A 24,549-nucleotide genomic window follows, 5' to 3' on the forward strand; every position below is an offset into this window, starting at 1 on the left:
TGGCCTGTCCATACCAGGTGTGTGAGTGGCGTTCCCCGGAGGACCTGACGAAGCTGTTAGACCTGGAGCTGGGTGAGGCGGGCCAGGCGCCGGCCCAGACCCTGCAACACTGTCGGGACGCCATCCACTACAGCGTCAAGACCAGTAAGGACCCCCGCCACAACCCGCCTCACAAATGGGTCGAAATGGATGGCTCTGGAAGGATAAACAGCGAGATGTTTAGGCCAGCTGTGTTCTCCTCATTTGCTGCTGGTATCTAATCTAGTTGATTAGGCTCAATCGAGAAAGGTGTGGAGGAATTGATGCATTACAGAGATGGCCATCGTTGAAAGATATTTTGATACCGATTTGAAAGAGGATAAATTATATTTGTACCCCCCAGTAATGGTGCTGATTGCTAACTAACTGTTGGACCTGTTCTCCGCACGTGCTTAGGGATTCTTATCCACTTTAGTTTCCTCCCACAGTGAGTCAATGGAGTCAAACAGCTGTGAATAATTTACACATGACACTGTCATGAATACAGAGATGGCTACCATTGAAAGATATTTTTAGACCGAGTGAAAAGAAATAAGCTGATTTGCAATCGGCTCTGCTGGCAAAATTGGTTGTAAATTGTGAAAATGTTCTAACAGATGCTTTGTGTGTGTGCAGACCATCCTCATTTCTTTAACCAGCTGTATGTGGGGCTGGACCACTATGCCATGGTGGGATCCTTTGTCACCGACGCAACCCAACCCAGTCTGTGAGTCACCCACGGCTTGCACTACACCAAAAGCATTCAGCCAGAAACGTATTTAATCACGTAGCTGACAGCATTCTCTGGGATGTTAGATATAATTACAAATTGTATCGATACGATAGATATTGTATGCTGGCTGAATTTAATCTCAGCCACCAACCTGATTTTTATTGTGTGTAGTAATATTGTTTGTAGTAAAGTTGTGTACTGTTTTTTGTTAGTAACTTTTCCCAATAAGTGTGCATTGATTTGCCATTATTAATACAGTAGTAAGCATTCATTAATAGTTATCTGATGGTCTGAATGGTCATTCAGTAATGGGGTTCATATTGACTAAGGTATTTATTTATACATTCTACAATTAGGGGGGGTTAGGGTGAGGATTAACACCCTAAACCCTATGCTAATCCTTTGTACTAATGTGTATTACTGTGAATATTGTACTTGTTTCCTATTGTAAAGTATTACCAATACGTTTATGTTAGGTACACCTATGAGATGGCACCAGTCCATTGTTTGATAGAGAAGGTTGTGCTGGAAAAGATGATGGAGATGATAGGCTGGGTAGAGGGAGGCGATGGCATCTTCAACCCAGGTATACATGTCCCTATCGTATAAATGACCGTCCCAAACGTCGGTCATGAGTGCACTCATACCATGAGAGAGGTTGTATCTTCAACAAAGCATTGCACAATATGAAATGATTGAACTTAAATAATCTCGATCATAGCAGGGGGACCCTGACCTGATGAGGAGCTAGCTAGCCAAACCTAGTTGAAAATGTTTTATTTTTCGACTGTAGGTGGATCCATGTCCAATATGTACGCCATGAACCTTGCCAGGTTCCAACGCTTCCCCGAGGTCAAAGAGCAGGGCCTCTCGGCCTGTCCACGCCTCGTTCTGTTTACATCCGAGGAAGTATGTGTATTGCAATGTCCTTTTTCTATTAATAGTTCGTACAGATTTGGTCTTTGTTTAAAAGTAATCATCCCATTTGAATGATAATCTTAAAATGCTGGTTGGGGATGTATACATCTTCCAATGGTCTTTTTAGTGGTAAAGGAGCATCAAATACCAAGTTTAAGCCTACATTTACATCATGTAAATCCAGTACTTAAAGGACAAATCCGGTGTAAAATGGATCTGGGATATGTTTAGTATGATAACGAGTTGGAATGTTCATTTGGGAGCAAAAAAGCATGTATAGACGCAGGGCCGTCGGACTGCGGGGACAAAGGGGACAGTTGTGGGGGGGCCCAAGGCAGAGGGGGGGCCCATGACCAAAAAAAAAAAAAAAAAATTATTAAAACTAACCTTTTTTTTTTTTACCGCTTAAAAGGCTAGAAGTAGCCCAACACTTCTTTGGTAGTATAATAAGGGTCTTAACCTATAAAACGAGGCATTGATAACTTTGTAAGTGTACAGATTGTTTACTAAAAAGCACATTTTATACACACAAAACCATCAGTAGTTCACCCGCTAAAACTATCTTGTTTTTAAGACTCGATTAAGTAGATCGGTGAACACAGAGCTTGGGTGTTGCTGACGGATGTCACAATCTCTGTGTTTGTCAATCTACCTATCGAGTCTCAAAAACAAGATGCCGTCGACGGGTGATCCAAAACGAATGTTCCAAGTCGTTATCATACCAAACATATCCCAAATCGATTTTACACCGGAATTGTCCTTCAAGTACAAAGAAATGCATTGTGAACATGTATGAAATGTGAGGTTGACCACTTGCATTAGCATCAACAATAGAACATGGATTCTAAGCAAATGTTGTTTTGTCTTTTCAGTGTCATTATTCGGTTGCCAAGGCAGCAGCCTTCCTTGGAATCGGCACGAAGAACGTTTATGTGGTGCCAGCTGACCAAAGGTTTGCTGATTTTCACACAGAATACGGCAGGATCACCGAATACAAGATCCTGCCTTCTCCTAGTCCTTCACTCTGTTTTTTCTGCAACACTCTGACCACTCTGCTAACAAGAAAAATAATATAATAATACCATGTTTGTCCCATGCGTTCGTTCATTGATTCATACGTTTGTTTATTTCCCAAGCGGGAAAATGATTCCAAAGGAGCTGGAGAAGCAGATCCGTACGGCCATAAGTGAGGTAAGCACTAGAGTTGAATGTCAAGTTCACACTGTCGCAACATGCTCAACGGTTAAAGATGAGATGATACCCTTACTAGTGATACTGGATTGAATTAGGAGCACGCATACTGTAGCCAGGGCCGTAGCACCAAATCCTGGGCCCCTATACTATAGGTACTGATGGGCCCCCCTGCGCCAGGTTGTTGACGGGGGGGGGGGGGGGGGGGGGGGTCCGGAGCGATTGTTGACGGGGGGGGGGGGGGGGGGGGGGGGAGGGCGGACTGGCCAAAGGGTAAAAACATTTTTTTTTTTTTTTTTTGGTCATGGGCCCCCCCTCTGCCTTGGGCCCCCCCACAACTGTCCACTTTGTCCCCGCAGTCCGACGGCCCTGACTGTAGCCATGTCGTTTCAAATGTGTGGCAATATGCACGTTAACAGACAACAAGAAGCCTACATGTAGCAACTCTTCTCCAACTCAAACGTGGATTCAAGCTGCCCGCCGCTAGCATAACGCTACACAGAAACCCTTTTTTGTTTCCCTTGTTTCTTGTTTCCATCGTGTACACAAGGTCATTTCTGTAGCCTTCGGGTGTGGTGTAAAACTTGAAATTTGTGTGTGTGGTTTAATACTTGAACTGTTTGCGTGTGTGTGTGTGTGTGTGTGTGTGTGTGTGTGTGTGTGTGTGTGTGTGTGTGTGTGTGTGTGTGTGTGTGTGTGTGTGTGTGTGTGTGTGTGTGTGTGTGTATACGTGCTTGGCGGGGGTGTTTCAGGGAGCGGTACCCTTCATGGTCAGTGCGACAGCTGGAACAACGGTATTGGGATCCTTCGACCCAATAGAGGAGCTAGCAGACGTCTGTGAAGAGCACAACCTGTGGCTGCATGTGGATGTGAGTTCGCTCTCCATTCGAACATCGAAGACAATTGAAAGACTCAATTGTCTTTCAGAGCTAGAGTTGGGTTGTCCTGCATTCCAATGGGGTTTAAGTGCTTAAAAGATAACTTTGCATTGTGTAACGTCTTATCCTTGCTATCTTTGTTGTATATTGGGAATGGGATAACCAATTGTAAGTGCTTGGCACTTTTCTACCATACCGACAGCGATATATTGTTGTTTCTCTTTCTTCTGACCAATGTTCTCATTGTAAGTCACTTTGGATAAAAGTGCAAGCTAAATGCCCTAAATGTGAACGTAAATGTTTTAAAATTATAATGGTGTGCTTTACGACGGCTAATAGTTCCACATTGACTTGACGTTTTCATCTCCGTAACATCCATCTCTCTGTTTGTCTGTCTCGTCCCTCAGGCCTGCTGGGGAGGGGCGGCCCTGCTGTCCAACAAACACAAACACCTGCTGAAGGGCGTCCAAAGGTGAGGCTAGGAGAACACACTCTTTTAGATTCAGCATAACATTCGGCTAAGTGGATCCATGGCCGGAAAGACAAGTGCCAAATTTTAATTTATACATTCTACAATTAGGGGGGGTTAGGGTGAGGATTAACACTAACCCTAAACCCTATGCTAATACTTTGTACTAATGTGTATTACTGTGATTTATTGTACTTGTTACCTATTGTTAAGTATTAGAAATTGTAATGGCTGCCAAAAAAAACCAGACTAATATTAACAAGATAAGACCATTTTTTTTATTGATAATTGATTAATTGTCTGAGGTACATTCAGGTTAATCGCGGGTAATTAAACTGATATCATCATCACAGCTTTCCATATCAGTTCCCCGAACTCCAATCGACTCTGACGTTCTACGTCTGTTGTCATGTACACTCAGTGTAATAGTGAGTGCCTCCATCTTCCTTCTAGTCAGGTTTAGTAAACACAAGCTGTTCCCTGTTAACCATTCTTGTTCCCCCTCGGCGGTGGCTCCACTGCAGGGCTCACTCTGTGGCGTGGAACCCCCACAAGATGCTGATGGCGGGCCAGCAGTGCAGTGCCTTCCTGGTCCGGGATAAAACGGTAAGAGGCGGAACACGATTCCAATATTCGTAGGGGAGAATCCCCTTGGAAGTGTGGACTCGTTGATGGGCTCGGTTTTCTACGGGCGGCATTTGGCTCAAGAGGTAGAGCGGATTGGCCTGTGACACCTCATCCTGTTTGCTCCCGACGAGCTGGCGGTCGCCTTTCATTGCTGATTTCTGAGGACATCCTTCCCTCGTAGGTCCCTCATCCTCTCACTAGCCGCCAAATCAAAACATCTGCCTCTGTGAGTTCTCCCTTATGAGATGGTACGCCTGGGAACGGATGTTAAAGCACAAAGCTAAGACTACCCTGTCCTTTAGTAACTGTAGAAAATGGCCGTTCAACTCCCTGGTCAGAACCAGGCTAGAAACCTTGGGTGTCCCAAAACCTTGTTTATTTTGGCCCATTGGTACCAAAATAAACCGGACACAAACTGTGTTTACTGTACACTCAGATGTGTGTGTGATTCTGTTGATGAAAAGCCCTTCATGTGTTAAGGTCGACACATGAAAATAACCTTTGCTTTGTCATTCTTGGAATGCTCGACTGTTAAACACTTTGACAAAGTGTTAATCACTTGTTTGAGGTTAGAATGAACTCCGGATCTATACTTTTGAAGATAGAGTTGGAAGTTGGAAGACAAACTTCATAATACTCAGGAGGACTCATACTGATACTCATACTCAGTCTCAATCCTGCAGCCCGTCATCATTCATCTCGTCCCTTTTGTCTTCCTCCAGGGCCTTCTGCAACGCTGCCACTCTGCCTGCGCCTCCTATCTCTTCCAGAAGGACAAGTTCTACGACATCAGCTGTGACACCGGTGACAAGAGCATCCAGTGCGGCCGCAAAGCAGACGCGTTCCGCTTCTGGCTGATGTGGAAGGCCCTGGGGACCAGAGAGCTGGAGCGCAGGGTGGACCATGCCCTGGAGATGGCCAGGTTAGTACCACAGAACCAAATGAGCCCTAGACCCCCTGGTTCACCTCCCCCCTTTAGCCAAATGGACGACTACTGCTGATCGATAACTCTTCTCACCGAACCAAAGGTTTGGGGGTTAGTATTATACAAAAGAAAACATGAATCAAAAAACAACAGTTGCAATGTCTCCCTTGATAAGGTATATCGCTCTGGCTATGAGCTAGACGGCCTGGGACCGGCCATTTGGTTTGACCTTGTTTTGACATAAACAAATGGAGGTTTGTTGGAAACAACACCTTCTATCAATTGGAGAGGCACTGGCTGTCCTTACACTACGAAATGTGAGTAGGCTATTACGACGGAACCAAATGAGCTCTTGTTCACCTTCCCCCCTTTGCCAACTGGACAACCGCTGCTGACTACAGTCTCTGTAGATTCCAGGGTGTGCCTTTACTATTATGATGACATGTGATCTCCATCACTGATGAGGGGTTGATGTAGTCGGAGCCTGTCTGTTGGGCAACTCTGGGTGACGGCAGGGTGAGAGAAATTACGAGAGGAATTTTAAAGCCCTTTTCCTGTTTTCAGTGTATGGTGGATAGATCCGTCTACCAGCCTAACCAGTGGACTGTAGCACATGTTGCATATCTTTCCATCATACATCTAGGTGGACGCGCTCACTTGTGATGTCTCTAAAACACAGGAAAAGGCAGATTTAGCATAATATCACCCCTTAAGTCTAAAACATGGAGAGCTGCGCTTCAGGGCCCGCAGCCACCCTCCCTAAACACGACAACATATTAACCAGCTGGTTTTCTTCAGAGCCAAACTGTCGTTCTTATTCAACATTTTCAAATTAAAATCTGAAATTTGGCCAAAGATTAGCCAAAGTGTCAAATAGGTATATTCAGTAACAATCAATACATTACTCATCATACCGTCATGATAGGGAATGCAAATGAGTGTAACCATTCTGGTAGGAGTAGCACAGCTGTTAGTTTCCTTGATTCAGGTCAGGCCAGTACCGATTCTCAAGGTGCCAATTTCTCATTTGTGCATTGCAATTTGTCCTCTACCCGGACAAAGAAAGGTTCAATCTGTTTGTTTTTTGGGGCAAAAATCTGGCTCAGCATCTATATGCTTGTCATACCATATTTACACCATAAAACTGTTGAGACACCAATGCATTTTTTGAATGCCAGTTATGCACAATAGTCCTATGTTATTAAAAGTTGTGGCATGTGAGTTGAGGTTCGGACAAGGTCCCATCAACAGCACTACCATGTAACTACGTCCCTGTTCCTGTCAAATATGTCATTATATGGTTTGGTTTCCCTTTAAGTTGTGTAGACTCGAGGAATGACTCAGGCAGAGGCTTTTACTCTCACTCGGCTGGGGTGGAGAATGGTTGCTATTTTGAACTTTGCTTGGCAATAATTCAGAAGCGTGTTAGACAGTTCAGTTCTATTCAGGGCTCTGGGTGCAGTGTTTCTGGGTCATGGCAGTATTGCTGTTCTTCGTGCCCCCAGACGACCCAGAAGTGGCCCCACACGACCTTTGTTCGAACTAGGAGAAATGTCGACGGGTCAATGGAATAGGTCACTTACCATGACAATGCATAGCTTTGGAATGCCTTGTTAATCCAACCCTTCAGTCCAACCTATGACAAATACATTTCCTGTTCTCTTGTCTAATGTTGAATACTTACTAGACTAGATTTATTTTAGAATGTACAATTTAAGCATTTGCCTAACCATATCAGTGACACATAGCCTATCATTAAAGTCCATTCCCTCCTTCGGTTGTCAGCTGTTAAATCTAGGATACTTTTTTTGTATTTTCACAAATTAGGATGGAGAGAAGTGAATCCTTGTTTTTATATATTCTTTGTTTAAACTTTCTACCAGATATCTCACTGAGGGTATCAAAAAGAGGGATGGCTTTCGTCTCTTGATGGAGGTAAATATGTCATTCTTATTCATTCATTCAACACTTTCACATTACAATCAGTTAATGAGTTGCAATTTTGTCTCTTTCAGCCAGAATATACAAATGTTTGCTTTTGGTATATCCCACCAAGTATGAGGAAAATTCCAGATAGCCCTGAGTTCTGGCAAAAGGTTGAAGCTGTGAGTATTACACACACACACACACACACACACACACACACACACACACACACACACACACACACACACACACACACACACACACACACACACACACACACACACACACACACACACACACACACACACTAGCAACTACTTGGCAACGAAGGGGAGATATTTGAGCTGATCATTCATATTGGATTGCAGCTAAAGCTGTGCCAAGTCTAAGTCATGCTAGCAGGACCGCAGAGAAGCTAATGATCTTCATCATATGTATCTGACTTGTACGTTGAGACATCCCATTGCAATTACAGGATCATTAGAATGTTTCGGGTTATTGTGGCGTTATAAATAGTTTGATTATTTTTTCTTACGGGGAGACATTTTTGTGTTTGAAATGGCCATACTTTTTCTAATGCGAGAGACGCGACAAAATAATATACAAAGTTTGATCAGCATGCGGTTATGGTATATTTACATTGTTTCAGCATTACTTAAACATTTTAACAACATTTTAACAAGTATCAGCAACAAATAATTCCCATGATGCATTCTGATGAATGTTCTCTGTCTGCTTTCCCTCAAGGTGGCGCCAAAGATCAAGGAGCGCATGATGAAGACGGGCAGCATGATGGTGGGCTACCAGTCCCATGGAATCAATGCCAACTTCTTCAGGATGATCATCATCAGCCCCTGGGTCAGCACCAAGGACATGGACTTTGTCCTTGATGAAATTCATCGCCTGGGGGCGGACCTGTAACAACCCACGGTCTTGTGGGCGGGGTCAGAAAAACGTCTTCCAAACTGTAGAAATGTAGAAAGACCCGACCGCTGCCGCATCTAAATATCTTCGCAAGTGCGAAGATACTTCTTTATAAAGGATATAGAGTTTGTAGTGTTAGTTTTTATTTCTATGTCAATGTTAGTACAACAATTTATTTCAAAGAAGCTAAATAATGGGGAATCGGGTTAGATAACTTGTGATCAATATCTACGGATATTTGTGGGGACGCAAGCAGTATAGATCCTAGGGTGACCTTGGTACATTTTTCACAATCATTCTTTTCATTCTCTTTGATTTAGTTTCAACCATACAATTTATTTGTACACTTTACCTCCATGTCAGTTCTCATGCGTGTTTGCTATGAACCACGTCCGTCTTTAGTCAAAGATTTTAAGTAATTTAAAATTAGTCATTAAATATGTTTACAATTGTTAAGGCAATGTAAGGCAAGGCAACTTTATTAATATAGCACTTTTCATACAAGAGGCAGATTCAGAGTGCAATTTAGGTTAATCACAGCCACGAAGAGATATAATGTTCAGCGAACCATTTCATTTCATGTGTCAAATGTTTACTTTACTTTTATGTTTCTTCTTTATTTTTAACCTGAAAACCAATGAAGTAGGGAGTGCTGTTTTGGCTTGTTCCCCAATTCAACTAAGCCATTCCGGGAAGATACACAAGACATTGCTAACCCAATGCATTTATATTGTGTGGGTTACTCACTGTTTGAAGATTGTTGATAGATGATACAGCGATGATAATCTATAACAGATGATTGAGTTTTTGAGGCGAGGTGTACAAAAATGCTAAATTTAAGTCCCAAGTCAACACGAATGGAAATATAAAAAAATGTGTGTCGGTCGAAACGAATTTGCTTACTTGCTGTAAATTACAAAACAAAATGATATCGATCATCAAAAAGTCCTGATGGCAGTTTCACCTTCCTGGTCTTTCTCTCTGCGCATCTGTTTCTAAGTAGAAAGAGACACTGACGCCTTCATGTTTAGAAGCTAAATTCACCTGCAAGATGCACAGTTCAACAATTAGCTACTTTTTTGATTTTTGATTGTAATTATATTGAATTAATTTTTTTCTTGGAATAAACTGATCCTGGGAAGTCTATTGTCTACCTGCAAAGTTGAGAAAAATAACTAAGAATATTAAAACAAATAAATACACTTATCTGTAATTGTTTTATTGCTTTGTTTTAATAGCTGCTCTGCAATAGGTGTTCTGCCACACGATGGAGACATTGACCACATCTTTTCCTTACAAGATACATTCAGCACCAATATCGGTTGATCGCCTGAATAGGTTAAGTTCCTTTTTGATGGCCAGCCTACAACTGTATTAGCTGTATATATTTTTAATAATTAGTAATTATATATCAGGTCAAATACGGTTCAGGTCATGTGTTAGGAATGGGTTCATATTATGGACTATGGACTAATATCTATGGCAGAAAAGGTTTCCCTTTTTTGATGAGTCTAGGTCTGTTCATTATTGCAACCTGATGCCTTTCACACGAATAGAGGTCAATAGAGGGCATTTTAATGTGATGTTAACTGGTCTTTGATGGTGTGTGTATAGGCGGATGTAGATGCTCAAAGGGTAAGCATTGAACTCTGATCATTTACTGACAATGTGTTTTAATATGACCATCTGAATATTCACAAAGGTACAAAAGCTTAGAAAAGCAAACAGTCAAGTTATGGGAAAGGAATACAACAAAATATAAACACAAATATAACTTTATGAACTTTCAGCATTTAAATCCAGTATTTTCAATCCTTATAAACGAACAGATTCGACAAATTCAATAAAGTAAAATTATCATTTTTTTTAAATAGAAAACCATTGCACTCCTTTGTACATTCATTTAAAACTGACCTTACTTTCAAAAACAGAAAATCCTTTTGATGAGCTTGTCAGCAGTCCAGTACAAACTTATCAATCCAGAAAGAATGGCTAAAACAAAACAAAAACATTTCATTGTGAAACCAAATCCTTCCTCTCAAAGGGTGAGAAAACCGCACAATATTTATCTGACCTTCAACCATAAAATAGCGCAATATGTACATCTTAAATAGTCACTCATTACTAGGTATTCACAAAGGGAAACTGAGAATCCCTATTGTTTTTGTAGGGATTCTTATCGTAATTATTCTGAAATGGTAACGGCAAAAGCTCAGCCAGATTGGTTAAAGCTTTTTCATATTTGGCACAAATATATTAGGCCTACCCCCGTGGAAGCAGGTAACCAAAAACACTACTACGGCCACAGGGGGGCGCTATAAATCACGGGCAAACATAAAAGGTCAGGCCAGCCCCTTACCCGTCTCATGCAAATCGATGTAAAATGACGAATTCGCTCGACACGTGTCCCCGGTATCGTTGGAAAATGGCGGCCTCAGGCGTTGCCTGTGCATTTTGGTAGGGGTTGGCTCATTAAAGTTCTTTTCCTGTTAGAGTTCAATCGATTCCTATTCACAACAAAAGGAATACAAATCCCCACCCTTTCATTCTCACCTCCTTGGTTAGGTTTTAGACAAATCCCACCTTCAACGTAGTGAAGCTTCTCCCTGTTTATAACTTACTTAAAAACAAGTCTGTGGATTATTTTACTCTTATTGAACCGCCTACTGTCAACGAGCAAACGTGTGTCTTAGTGTTTGCTTTTTAATCTGTGTGTGTTTGTGTGTGCGTCGCCATACACATGTAGGGACGGCTTGCCCCACTAGGTCAAAGTGTGTGTGCGCCGTTGGTTCCGAAACAACCAAAATGGGGGCGTTAGTGTATCAACTTCTCCTAAATAGTTATCTCCTCTTCCTTCCATCCCACCCTACACTCCCCTCCTACTCATTGAGCGGCTTGTGCGTCTTGAAGCACGAGTCGTCCTTGGGCACGCCGGCGAACATCTTCTCGTAGATCTTGTGCACGGTGGTGGTGCCCAGCACGCGGCCCACCTTCTTGACGGCGCGCAGCAGGGCCCGAGGGGCCCCCGTGCCCCGCAGGGCCTTCTGGCTGAGGTTCAGGGCCTTGGCCAGGTCCTGGCCCGGGTTGGCCCTCTTCCAGAGGTGCAGCAGCTGTAGGACGTGCTGCGCCGGAGGGCAGGAGGCCGTCACGGCCGTCACGGCCTCCGGAGACACCCGGGCCCCCGGCAGGCTGTCGGAGAGCAGCCTGAGGTGGTCCAGGCTGACATTCTTCAGGCCGCCGCAGCGAGACACCTTCCGCTCACAGAGGTTCACGCCTGGGGAGAGGGACGGAGGGACAGGGGGTCAGGCTGGGTCTGATGCGGGTGTGCACACACATGCACAGCACCGAGTGCTGGTGGTTGGTGATTGATCCAAACGTATGGCACCACTACGGCCACAGGGGGGCGCAATCATTTGCTTGTAAATATAAAGGACATGCCAGCCCTAACTAGTCTGATGTAATTGTTGTGATGTGATCGCTCAGCATCATCATATGACAATATGATGATGCTGATGGGGGAGTGGCAAGAAGTCTTGAAGTAAGGATCCTTTTTTTTGTTAATGGTTAGTTCGGATTTTAAAATGGAGGCCAGTAAGTGATGAGCCTTAATGTAAGGAATTGGTTCACATTACTTTGAAAAAATAGATACAATAAAAGTGAAACTGTGGTGATTCAACTGCCTTCAAGTGTTTTAATTTTAGTAATTTCTAATCGTTTTCTAGGTCTACTCGTTTCCAACGTCAATACAAATGAAACAAACGCAGAGTAAAAACCCAGCACGTCTTTTATCCTTGACATGCCTTCCTAGCCTAAATGTCAACAACCCCTTCCGCTCCACTCCAAGATGGCCGACCTTGTATGATGCCGTACAGCTTGTCCTGGTCGCGGTTTCTCTCCCTCCACAGGCGAAGCAGCTGGAGGATCTGCTGCTGGTGATCGCAGGCCTTCCTCAGCCGCTCCAGCCCCTTACGGTCGACCCGTCGGCCCGGCAGACTCTCCATCAGCCGCTCCACGGGTACAGCCGACAGCTGCAGCGACGCCAGCGACTGGAAGATGGTCTCCTCGCACAGGGTCATGTCTGCTGAAGAGAGAGAGAGACAGAGAGAGAAAGAGAGAGACAGAAAGAGACAGAGAGAGACAGAGAGAGACAGAGAGAGACAGAGAGAGAGAGGGTGAGAGAGGGAGAGACATGTCAAGATCCTTGGGATAGCTAGGAGTCAGGTCGATAAGCTGAGGCGCCAGACAACCGGTTCACAGAACCATCTGGGGAGTCGTCCGTGGGAACTGATTGGATAAGCAGATTCAAATACTTGGCAGGTGGTTGGTCCACACCACCGTGGTTCATCCAAAAGAGCAGACATTTTGGACGAGCCGTAGCCGTCTCACCTGCCCCGAGGCAGACTGATTGGAATCTGGCGCTGGGTGAGGCTGCACACCCGTTGCACATTGAGCAATCAATCTGCAACCAGCCATCACCCCACACACAATCCTGCATGGCAACACGGAGCACCAGCCTCATGTATCATTATCTGCGTGGAGAGGAGCCCAGCAAAAGCCACCTAGGTGGAGTGTAGCAGCCATGGCGTCGGTGACATGGCTGCACCTGGCTAGATGGATGCTCAGTTGAACGTGATCGCGCCGGGGTCATAGCTGAGGTTCAGGGCCCATAAATGTTGGCCTGGCGATGGCCTCTTACAATATTTGTACTGAACAAATAAACGTACTGTCTTTTTTGGTCATTTCATCATTTGTTTTAAAGACACAGAGATGGAAAATATTGATGAACAATAAACACACAGAAATGTTTATTGTCAAATTCTTTTGACATGACAATGTAAGAATAATATTTGATAATACTCTGTGGAACCAAAAGTGGCTCCACAGAGGGGTGACGGCATGAACAAGTCTGGGGGCCCCTGAGTGAGAGAGTGAGTGATGAGAGACAGAGGGCTCTTGAGGTACGTTTGGGGAATTATATGGGCTCATTGTAGAGATCCAATAATGTACTATCCAAATAAAAAGCTACATTTGGTGCCCAACATCTGCCAAATATCGAAAAGATATAAAAGATATTGAGTCCAAGTCCAACCCTAGGGTAACTGACCCCTATCATGCCGCGGCTCCGTTAGCACCCTGACAGGAAGCCCTGAGGTCGAGGCAACGACAGACAAAGCACAGAAAGGATTTCAGTTAGGCTGCTCTGCCGCAGGCCCACTGATCATTTGTCAAAGTTGTTAAAGGAGGGTCTGGCCTCGTTTTAGTTCCTGATGCGTGATGAAAGCTTGGCCGGCCCAGGTCTGGAACTGACCAGCGTTCCGGCGCCTTCCCAGAATCAATTCCCGGGTTCCCCCCTCGACTGCTTCCAATTTGACGAATGGCTCTGTTTTTTCTTTGAGCCCTAACCCATAACAAGCCGAGCTGCTAAACGGTCTCAGTGTTTCCTGGAGACGATCTGCGGTCCGAGGGAACGCTGCGATGCGATTTGTGAATGGATTCTTTTTTTTTTCTTTCTGTTGAGCTGTGGTTTTTTACAGGGAAACAGGAATAGTGCATCATGCTTGAGGTTCCTCGTGCTTACAGTGACTGTCCGCATCGGCCTTCCATGGCAGAGTAACAAAGAGCCAGGCCTCGTTCCCGGGCCTCAAAGGACTGAGAGTCACTCTCCTCTGGGATAATTCATCTTCATTATGGGTGGGAAGGGGGTTGGAGATGTTTGGTTGGCCAATCAGGGGGGGCCGTTATGACATTAGTACCGTAAACATCCCTCTTTGTTCATCTCTCTGGTCTTGTTCTCCCTGCTGGGTTTTCATTTGGAAATGTGAGAGGAAGGAATGTTATAAAAAAAGAAGAAGAATGGAATCTGAACAAGAATTTTAACCAAGGAGATTCCCAATCCCGGGGGATAGGAGAAAATAACGATAGTGCTGGACATGTTCCAGTATCAACATTCGGAATTGTGGGATGAGTTAATAGTTGAGGTTTGGTTTACTAGGAAATCACATAATGGCATGTGTGTGTGTTTGTATATGAGCATGTGGATGTCAGCACACTCCACAGTGGTTGCAAAGTGGTTGACTGTGTCCCAAAACTACCCTGGCCTCTCAGAAGTACAAACTCCATGCTGGGTTTGACGGCCATTAACTAAAGAAACAAGGCAGGCCTGCCAAACCAGGGAAATATCGATACGCATCAAAACACTCAGTGTCGGAATGGAAAGTTGTTTCTCAGAAGTTTCTCATCCATCATTCAATCCGTCTCTTTTTTTGTGTACGGGGAATGGGTTAACCAAGCAATTGTATGTGCTTGGCACTTGTTTCTATGAACATCTGTACCATACCGATAGCGAAATATTGTTGTTTCTCTTTATTCTGACAAATGTACAATGTATAATATAATATAATGTATAAAATATAAAAAGCGTCTGCTTAAGGACTGTAAAATGTTAATGTTCCTGTCTCCGGAATATGTTTGTGTTTTGTAGTGAAAGGTCCATGATTATATCTTCTCACCCTCTGTCTCTCTTTTCAACTCATGGCACATTGCAACAAATTCAAATCTTGTAAGCGTATTGTCAATGCTCAGCTCCACGGGGGGACTGTGTTACCTGTGTTGCACTGTATGTGGGGCAGGGAGCACTCCGGCGCCAGGTTCTTGCCTGGCCGGCTACAGAGCGTGTTGCTGGAGGGAGTCCCAGCCCTCAGCAGCTTCAGGCCCAGGGCGCTGCAGTTCTTGTGGGGCCGGCATGCCTCTGTGGGGGACCCCACGCTGGAGAAGCTGCCCTGTGGACAGCGATCGCACACAGTGTCGCTCTCCGGCGTTCCTGGAAGAAATGAATCACATATTTACATTTAATTTTTTCTTATCACATATGTCATCCGTTTCAATTCATTCATCCCCATGTGTTCAAAACCAATGAAAGGGTGAAGTCTGCGAGATTTTTGTTACATTTCTTTGAATTGAATGGTTCTTTATTTGTGATTTGTGAGTCCTGCAATCCAGTGATCTTAACGACTCGGAAAATTAACGACTCGGAAGATCTTAACGACTCGGTCTATTCAAGGCAAACTCACATCAAGGACATGTCTCTCGGAAAAAATTGTGTCACTCCAGAAACGCCTAGTAAATTGTTCTCAGTGAATTTGCTTCCCAAGGGACACTTTTTGCAAAAAGCAAAAAGCAAAAAGCTCATAAAAACAACTAGCGTGCGCTGAAGCTGATTCAGGAACCAGCAAATCTTCACTCTGAATCTACAGGCTAGGGGCAGTACAGAGATGGTGTAGTGGCAGCAGTTATCTCATTTGACCTTTTGGTTTCCTGGTTTCCGTTTGTTGCTATTCCGGACTATCCCTGATGCTTTTGATCTCCTCTGTCGGAGGCTATTCTCTGCGGCTCCCAGGAACCACAGCACTGATACAATCAGGTTGGCTCATCAGATCAGGGCTTTAGGGTGAATAAAAAGCATGCTTCCTCATTTTATACGTCCCATCTGTAAAGTTGTTCCAGATCCATTGGTATACACGCATGTACACAATATCAGATTGGGTATGTGAGTGTGTGTGTGCATGTGTGTGTGTGTGTGTGTCTGTGTGTATGTGTGAGTATTTGTGTGTGCTTGTATGTGTGCCCGTGTGTGTGATCGCACATGTGTCTGAGTTTGTGTGCCCTCTCCTCCTGCGTGCGTACGCGGTTTGCGTGTTGCCTTGTTTGCGAGCAGAGTTTCGAGACAAAGAGTCGCAAACAAATAGCCCCATTGAGAGCCCATTGCAACGAGTCAAATATGTGTATTGTGGTGCGGACCAAAGCGAGGCCTTTCCAGGCTCAAAATGTGGCTGAAATATCCCAAAGCCACAGCGCTACGCTTTGCATAACAAAGGCCAGCGCTCCTGCAACCGGGGGAAACCCCTTAAAAACAGTCCTAAGTGGCCCCACATAGACAGACCCTAGGTCTCTCCCCCACATGAATGGATGGAAGACGTTGGCTGGCACGAAACCGCTCTTCTGAAGGCATCGGCCAGAAAAAAAAAAGCAAACAAGGTGCTTAACGCAGCTCTGGCGACTCTAACCACCGCGCCTAATGAACGCACTTATTGTATGCTGTACGTCTTGCCGTTTAATGAACGCACTTATTGTATGTAGCACTTCCTGGCACTTAAAATTTGTAATTAGCATTGAATAACATCTCATCTTATCTTTGTTGTATACGGGGAATGGGTTAACCTAGCGATTGTTAGTGCTTGGCACTTGGTTCTATGGACATCCTTATTGTACCCACAGAGATATATTGTTTCTCTTCCTCTGACAAATGTGCTTACTGTAAGTTGCTTTGCATATAATCGTCTGCCTTATGCCCTAAATGTACATGTGAATATAATGCCGAGCTCTATGGAGGTAAAAAATAAATTGCTTGGGGTGAGTGAGTTCACATGTGATTGTGAAACAAACATAACTGTCACTGGTACTGTTAGTCACTGGTAGGTTTATATAAGATGGAAAAAAAGTCACGTTGTGCAGTGTGTGGAAAGTGTGGGAGAATGTCAACTTAGGCGACCAATCATCACTGACATTCGAACGGAAAAGGATGACGTTTATACAGATTTATTTAAATATTATACGTCAGGGATTTTTTGAAAACCAAATCATGGAAATAACAAGCTAATATTAGATATTATTGGAAGACCTGATTTGCGTTTGACATTTCAATGAGGAAGAGGTGTAATGAGGAATTGAATCACTGCCTTGTGATTCCTCTGCAGACTTAAACTTTTAAACTCGATATTTTAAACGGCTCACTCACCCACGAACACACTATAACTACCCCGGTGTTATTTGTATCATTGTATAAACCTACCTGGTGCCGCCACTCCGTAACCAATTGGACAGGTGTTGTGGATGATGCAGAACTCCACCTCTAGGTGGAACCCCGGAGCACACTCACAAAGCTGGTCGTGAGTGCTGTTACACTGCTGTTTCACCAGCTGCCTCTCCTTACACACCTGCACACACACGCAAACAAACACCAAATAAATACTTAATATTAGAAGTCATCACCAAGAGCGAACAAAATAGAGACACTGTTGCATGGGGCTTGGCTGTCGAACACAATGCCTGTCACTTAGTGATTAACAGAGACTTTACTGATGATCATACAGCTGTGATGAATCAAAACCAAAGAGCTCTTTGTCTTAATCAATGCCATGTTTATGCACACACGCTTCCACACAAATAAATCCCAGATGAGGTCTGAGGTTTAACATAAAGTATTCCCAGTGGTGATGTCGTATTCAATGTATCGTTATCACTATTTGACATTGAGGATTTCTTTTTGTTTAAATCTATTTTTGGAAATTTGTCTTCTTTTCAAGTTTTGTTAAACTTATCTTCAACTCAAAACCAGTTGTTTTAAGTCAAAGGGATTTGACTTAAAATTGAAAATCAGCTCTGTCCAGTTTGCACTGTCAGTATTACTGCCTGAATCCAGTTGAGTCCATCCACATAACTTAACAAAGATAACCCCATGGGCTACACTCTACATTTTAGGAACCAAATTAATAGTTTGTGTAATTTTAATATACATTTTCCACGTGTTCGTTGGAGAAAATACATCCTGCATTATATTAGGAGGAGGACGCTATATCAGTATAAAGTATTCACATCGCCACTTTACTTATTGCATTATATGTGTGGCTAGTTTATAGTGACTGAACTGGACTAAAATATTCAAACATCATCAGGTCACCATCGCTAACTCAACAATAAACAACACACAGAATCACAGATACACACACGCACACACACACACACACACACACACACACACACACACACACACACACACATACACACACACACACACACACACACACACACACACACACACACATGGGTGTTGGACGGTCTTGCATTACGTCAGGGATCACACACCCCCTTACACATACACACAAAAACATGCAAAAACCACACACACAAAAGAACAGCCAAGAGCATACGCACCGAGGTGCAGTACTGGCAGGTGTCCCTCCAGTGCCAGTGCTCTGCGTAGTGCCTCTCTGGGCAGGGCTGGCACAGCGTGGGGCCGTCCGGGGTACAGTGCTGCTTCACAGCCGTGCCGGGGGGGCACTGGTCGCACAGCAGCAGCTCAGAGGTAACAGGGTCCCGGTGCTGGTACTTGGGGGGCTCGGCTTGCAGCTGGAACGCCCAGGTGAGCGAGGCGGTGAAGACCTGTAGGAGGAGTCAGGGGACACGTGAGACGCGTCGGGAAAGCCAGGTCAGGTCCTACGTTGTGTCGCGTGTTTTAGACGCACACAAAGTCAGCCGCAGCTTTAGGCAGCATTGTGGCGTCTTGGACTGTACTACAGATCTTTTGGTTAGCTTGTAAGGTCATACATGGCGCCAAAGGTTTCAATTATTTCAACTTTGAAGCAGGTCATCTCCGTGGCAGCGGAGGTGATCCCTTCCCCAAAATTGCGGCATTATTTCCGCCAAAAAGGCTCAGGCGCAGTGTCTTGTTGGTCTCAAGTGAGCATAACTAGCATCAGTGTCTATGTGAGTGTGTTTGCGTGTGTGTGCATGCGTGCGAGTGTGAGTAAGACATCTTATCCTTGCCCCTGACTGCATGTATGGTTCATTCGGGTCCATATTGTATTGTTGAACTTGTTGTACGCAGTAGGGGACCTAAGATAGGATTACGCTCTTGACATTCCTGGCATTCTGACTCTCTCGATGAAATATCCTTTAAGTGAGTTCGTATTAGCTGGTAGATAGGAAGGGAGGACAGGAGTTTATCTAATCCATGGTTAAAGTAGCTGAAAGTATAGCCAAGCAAAACAAAATACGCCCCAGACACCATGGAGTGCAAACAGAGCAAAGCAAACACAATCGAAAGAAGAGCAAGACCCTAAACTAAAACCCAAGGTGTTTGTCATCCTTCACATGCGTGTTGGTTTTTATTTATATTCTTTAACTGTATTATCGACCCCAACTCTAAGTATCTATACGACGATGACGATGATAATGATGATGATGATGGTTTGGCTCACCAGCTCGCCAGCACCCCACACAACCCCTCCTCCCTCGCGCTGCCATTCTCCCACCTAGACATCAACATCCTGCAGCGCGGAGAGAGCGGGCAGACAGACCTGACCGGCGTCTGTAATCAGGCTCCGTGAGAGCTCCGCACTGCGATTAACGGCAACAAACAAAGACGACGGCTGCTCATTGGATGACGGAGTCTGAGCGGTTGGAGGCGATTTAAGTCACTTTCTCCGCTGCTCTCCTGATCTCTGTCCCCTTGACACGCGGCCAGGCAGCTGGCTGCGTCCACGTCGTGCACGCCAGATGTCGTGACGGGACTCTGGAGTGGCTCCGCCGTGCACACACTGTGGACTTTCCCGTTGGCAGGGACACGCAGCATCACTAACTGGAGCAGTACAATAGGCCATGGTCTGCCTGTCTGTGTGTTTGTATGTGTGTGAGAGTGTGTAAGCGCGCGTGTGTGTGTGTGTGTGTGTCTGTATGTGTGTGTGTGTGCGTGTTTGTGTGTGTGAGTGTGTGGGTGTGTATGACGAGTGTATGTCGATGCATTTGCGTGTGTGTGTGATGAGTATAAATCTGTATGTGTGTGTGTGTCTGTCAAATGAACTCATGTGCGTGGATGTGCGCTTGTGTGTGAAATGTGAATGTGTGTGAGCATGCATGCCAGTGTGAGTTTATTTTTCTACATTGGTCCTGTGGTTTTTCCCTCCTGGCTACTGTGCCTATGCAATACTTGCTGGAGGTTACTGGGCTTTCCCCATTTGCCACCACACTACAAAACACTTCAAACACACACACACACACACACACACACACACACACACACACACACACACACACACACACACACACACACACACACACACACACACACATCTATAGTATATACACTCACTCTCTCTCTCTCTCTCTCTCTCTCTCTCTCTCTCTCTCTCTCTCTCTCTCTCTCTCTCCCAAACAGCATTTCCCAGCATGCAGCAGCACTGTTTATAATTAACAGCATGTGTGTTTGTTCATCTTGCTCACCTGCCAAACAGGGCCCATCTGATTACCACGCCACAGTGTGTGAGAACAGACCATGACCAATAGACAGGGCTAATTCAAATGTTATTGATGAGTTTGCTCATTATATGTGAGTCTGTGTGTGTGTGTTTGTGTGTGTCTGCAGCTTTGATATAAAAGCCCTGCTACAATACAAAGAATGTTTACATACGGGTCTCTTTATGAAACCCGTCTCTCTATCTGTGTGTGCGTGTGGACAGAATGGTAATCCAAGAGATGGATAAATAGAGACAGAGTATGAACAGCTGTGGATTTTCCCAATCGGCACTACACAATGTATACTAATAATATTGAAATCAATCTTCAAATGCTACGTGTGCTTGTGTGTTTGGGTGTGTGGTGTATGTGTGTGTGTGTGTGTGTTTGTTTGTGTGTCTGTGGTGTGTGAATGTGCCTGTTTTCGTGTGTGTGTTTGTGTGTGTTATTTTGTGCATTTGTGCATGTGTATGTATGTGTGTCCATGTGTATGCGGATGTGTGTGTTTGTTTGTGTGTGTGTGTGTGTGTGTGTGTATGTGTGCTTGTGCATGTGTGCCTATGTGTGCGTGTTTGTGTGTGCTCGATGTGTGTCTCTGTGTTAACAAACGCGTCCTATTCCGTCCTCCTATCATCCTGATGTACCACAGGGGACGAAACCAAAGAAGAAGAAAAAAAAGGAAAAAATAAAATAAAAATAGATCAAATAGCATTGAAAGCCCCCAGAATAGAAACCCAAGCTTCAAACAGCGCGGCTAGTGAGCGTACCATAGCGTAGCCTAGCGTAGCAACGTGTGGCCGGTTTCCCGGCAGCACGGTGCGGTGGCCGGCCCCCCAGGGGGGGCCCCCTTTATCAGGGGTTGGGCGGCTGGTTTAACTAAACGGCCCTGGTTCGTACCCTGGGTGGCCCCGCAGACGGCCCCCTGGCCTAGATGGCCGCCCGTTGACACAAATTTGAAGAACTGGCTGCCTCTGCCTCTGCCTGCTGTTGAAGTGTTACTGTTGAGTGTTGGACAAGTGAAGGAAGGAGAGGGAGGTGGGGGGAGGAGAGAAGGGGGTCCAGGCTGGGCTGACCGTAGCAGTGCTCTCTGTGGGGTGTGGGTGTTTTCATTGAGAATAGAGGTTTAGATCAACGGTTAGGATGTAGTGTACTGGGGGCCCTCCGTTGGCACAGTGGGGGGCCACCGGGGGGGGGGGGGGGGGGGGGGGGGGGGGACCTCCCGAGGGAGTGGAGCCCTCATGTGGGAGTGAGGTCCTCACGAGGGAGTGAGGGCTGGGGCGGGAGTGAGGCCCAGGGAGAGAGAAGGGCCCTAAAGAAGGAGGGGGGCCCCCACAAGGGAGTGAGGCCCTAACGAGGGAGTGAGGGCCAGGGCGGGAGAAGGGCCCTAACGAGGGAGTGAGGCCCTAACGAGGGAGTGAGGGCCAGGGCGGGAGAAGGGCCCTAACGAGGGAGTGAGGCCCTAACGAGGGAGTGAGGGCCAGGGCGGGAGAAGGGCCCTAACGAGGGAGTGAGGCCCTAACGAGGGAGTGAGGCCCTAACGAGGAAGTGAGGCCTGACGAGGAGGTGATAAGCGAGTGCTGGAACTACATGTGTGCCCCACAGGGGATGTGGACGTAGTGCCGTAGAGTTGGCCAACTGATAGCTAAATGTATTCAAAGTGAAATATCACAATGACGTGTGTGTGTGTGGGTGTGATTTGTATATGAATAGGAGTGTGTGTATTTGTGCACATGTGGGCACGCACGTTCAACTGTGGGTGTATGCAAAACACCTGCTTCTGTTGGGAAATACCGCAGTACGTTAGTACCATAGAACCGTAGTACTATAGAACAATATTCGACTACAGAATATATACATTTTTTCATAAGCAAAGCGAGAGTGAGAGTGAAAAAGAGGGAGCGAGAGAGAGGGAGAGAGAGAGAGAGAGAGAGAGAGAGAGAGAGAGAGAGATTGAACTCTTCACCTCCCTTTCACAAGTTACCATCTGACGACATCACAAACAACCACTGGAAACCCAAATTACACAGCACCCTGGGTCCACTGACAGACTAAATTATACTGCCAGCATCATCACGGAGAGACTCGCTTAGATCCATATCCTACATGGACCACAGCAGAGAGAGACGGACAGATTGATATGCAGATAGAGAGACAAATAGGGACAGAGAGAGAGAGACCGATAGATAGATATGTAGATAGAGAGACAAATAGGGACAGAGAGAGAGAGACCGATAGATAGATATGTAGATAGAGAGACAAATAGAGACAAGGAGAGAGAGAGTGATAGATAGATTTGTAGATAGGAGACAGATAGAGACAGAAAGAGCGACAAATAGATAGATATGTAGATAGAGAGACAAATAGAGACAGAGAGAGAGAGACTGATAGATAGATATGTAGAAAGAGAGACAAATAGAGACAGAGAGAGAGAGACCGATAGATAGATATGTAGATAGAGAGACAAATAGAGACAGAGAGAGAGAGGCCGGTAGATATATAGATGTAGATAGAGAGACAAATAGAGACAGAGAGAGAGAGAGAGACCGATAGATAGATATGTAGATAGAGAGAGACATAGGGACAGAGAGTGTGTAGAGAGATAGATATGTAGATAGATTGATAGACAGATAGAGACAGAGAGAGAAATGGACAGAAAATAGAGAGAGACATAGAGACAGAGAGAGAGAGAGAGAGAGAGAGAGAGAGAGAGAGAGAGAGAGAGAGAGAGAGAGAGAGAGACGGAAGAATAGATATGTAGCTATATATATATATATATATATATAGAAAGAGAGAGAGAGAGAGAGAGAGAGAGAGAGGGACAGATAGATAGATAGATATAGAGATAGATATTCAGCCGGATACTTATATATATAAATAGTACTAAAATCCCTTCAAAAGGTTTCAAACATGGGACACCTTTCAACAACACGCATGTGAAATTTGCACAACTAAAGCAAGCTGAACTCATACCAAGACGTAAATATCTTAAAGAGTAACAATCTACATTAGTATGTTTACATGTTTCTCTCCACTCGCTGCACAATGTCTTGTGAGCCAGATGCCGTTGTAGCGATCAGAGGGGACCAATCCCTCAGCAGGGAGGGGTCACTCTCAGACCCATTGCCCAATGAGAGCTAACCACTGCCGTTGCCGGAGCTTCTACCCAGCAGCCACCAGGGCACATGGCTCCAGTTAGCAGAAGACCCAGGTGGTCGGAGGGGGGTTTCCACATCCCAGTCGCGCATGTGTGTGTGTGTGTGTGTGTGTGTGTGTGTGTGTGTGTGTTTGTGAGTGTGTGTGTGTGTGTGTGTGTGTGTGTGTGTGTGTGTGTGTGTGTGTGTGTGTGTGTGTCTATGTGTGTTTGTGTATGTGTGTGTGTGTGTGTGTGTGTGTGTGTGTGTGTGTGTGTGTGTGTGTGTGTGTGTGTGTGTGTGACAGAAACAGGTAAAAATGGAAGGCACATACGGAAGTATAGTTGCAGAACCGACTGTGTCTGTATGTTTCCACATGTGCACCGTTTAAACATGCCTGTCGTTACACATGCACAGGCACGCAAGCGTGCACTGCATTCAGGCTCAAACACACACAAACACACACACACACACACACACACACACACACACACACACACACACACACACACACACACACACACACACACACACACACACACACACACACACACACAGTCACATGCACAGGCACAAGTACATACACACATACAGCAGAGATTTGAACACAGCCTTTCTATCAGCCCTTAGTGGTGTTTGCGTGATCTTAAACACACATCGTAAATGTCCATGTAGAACCATTAGTGTTACATGATCAGGTTTGCACAATGTGCAAAGTTTAAATGAATTAAACACAGGAC

General features: G+C 45.0%; 2 protein-coding genes across 6 annotated transcripts in view; one reads left to right on the forward strand and one right to left on the reverse strand.

Moving 5' to 3' along the window:
- The window catches only part of csad (cysteine sulfinic acid decarboxylase), a 34,740-nt gene extending 24,925 nt beyond the window's left edge, over positions 1–9,815 (forward strand). For all 4 annotated transcript variants that reach the window (XM_030369985.1, XM_030369986.1, XM_030369984.1 and 1 more), the window contains exons 3-15: positions 18–144; positions 655–745; positions 1,228–1,337; positions 1,545–1,660; positions 2,542–2,621; positions 2,806–2,860; positions 3,613–3,729; positions 4,146–4,210; positions 4,732–4,813; positions 5,557–5,756; positions 7,643–7,694; positions 7,775–7,864; positions 8,433–9,815. In XM_030369985.1, coding sequence (XP_030225845.1) covers positions 18–144; positions 655–745; positions 1,228–1,337; positions 1,545–1,660; positions 2,542–2,621; positions 2,806–2,860; positions 3,613–3,729; positions 4,146–4,210; positions 4,732–4,813; positions 5,557–5,756; positions 7,643–7,694; positions 7,775–7,864; positions 8,433–8,606 — 1,359 coding nt within the window. In that variant the 3' untranslated portion in view covers positions 8,607–9,815. The remainder of the gene's footprint in view (positions 1–17; positions 145–654; positions 746–1,227; positions 1,338–1,544; positions 1,661–2,541; positions 2,622–2,805; positions 2,861–3,612; positions 3,730–4,145; positions 4,211–4,731; positions 4,814–5,556; positions 5,757–7,642; positions 7,695–7,774; positions 7,865–8,432) is intronic.
- Positions 9,816–10,262: 447 nt separating this feature from the next.
- The window catches only part of LOC115553603 (tumor necrosis factor receptor superfamily member 11B), a 17,381-nt gene continuing 3,094 nt past the window's right edge, over positions 10,263–24,549 (reverse strand). Inside the window, exons 2-6 of one of the 2 annotated variants that reach the window (XM_030369989.1) lie at positions 18,600–18,827; positions 17,458–17,602; positions 15,214–15,429; positions 12,463–12,687; positions 10,263–11,883 (exon numbers count right to left, since the gene is read on the reverse strand). In XM_030369989.1, coding sequence (XP_030225849.1) covers positions 11,489–11,883; positions 12,463–12,687; positions 15,214–15,429; positions 17,458–17,602; positions 18,600–18,827 — 1,209 coding nt within the window. In that variant the 3' untranslated portion in view covers positions 10,263–11,488. Of the gene's footprint in view, positions 11,884–12,462; positions 12,691–15,213; positions 15,430–17,457; positions 17,603–18,599; positions 18,828–24,549 lie in introns of both variants that reach the window. The other variant, XM_030369988.1, reaches the window with a different exon arrangement.

This window comes from Gadus morhua, chromosome 11, assembly GCF_902167405.1.
Source record: "Gadus morhua chromosome 11, gadMor3.0, whole genome shotgun sequence".
Classification (NCBI taxonomy): Eukaryota; Metazoa; Chordata; class Actinopteri; order Gadiformes; family Gadidae; genus Gadus; species Gadus morhua.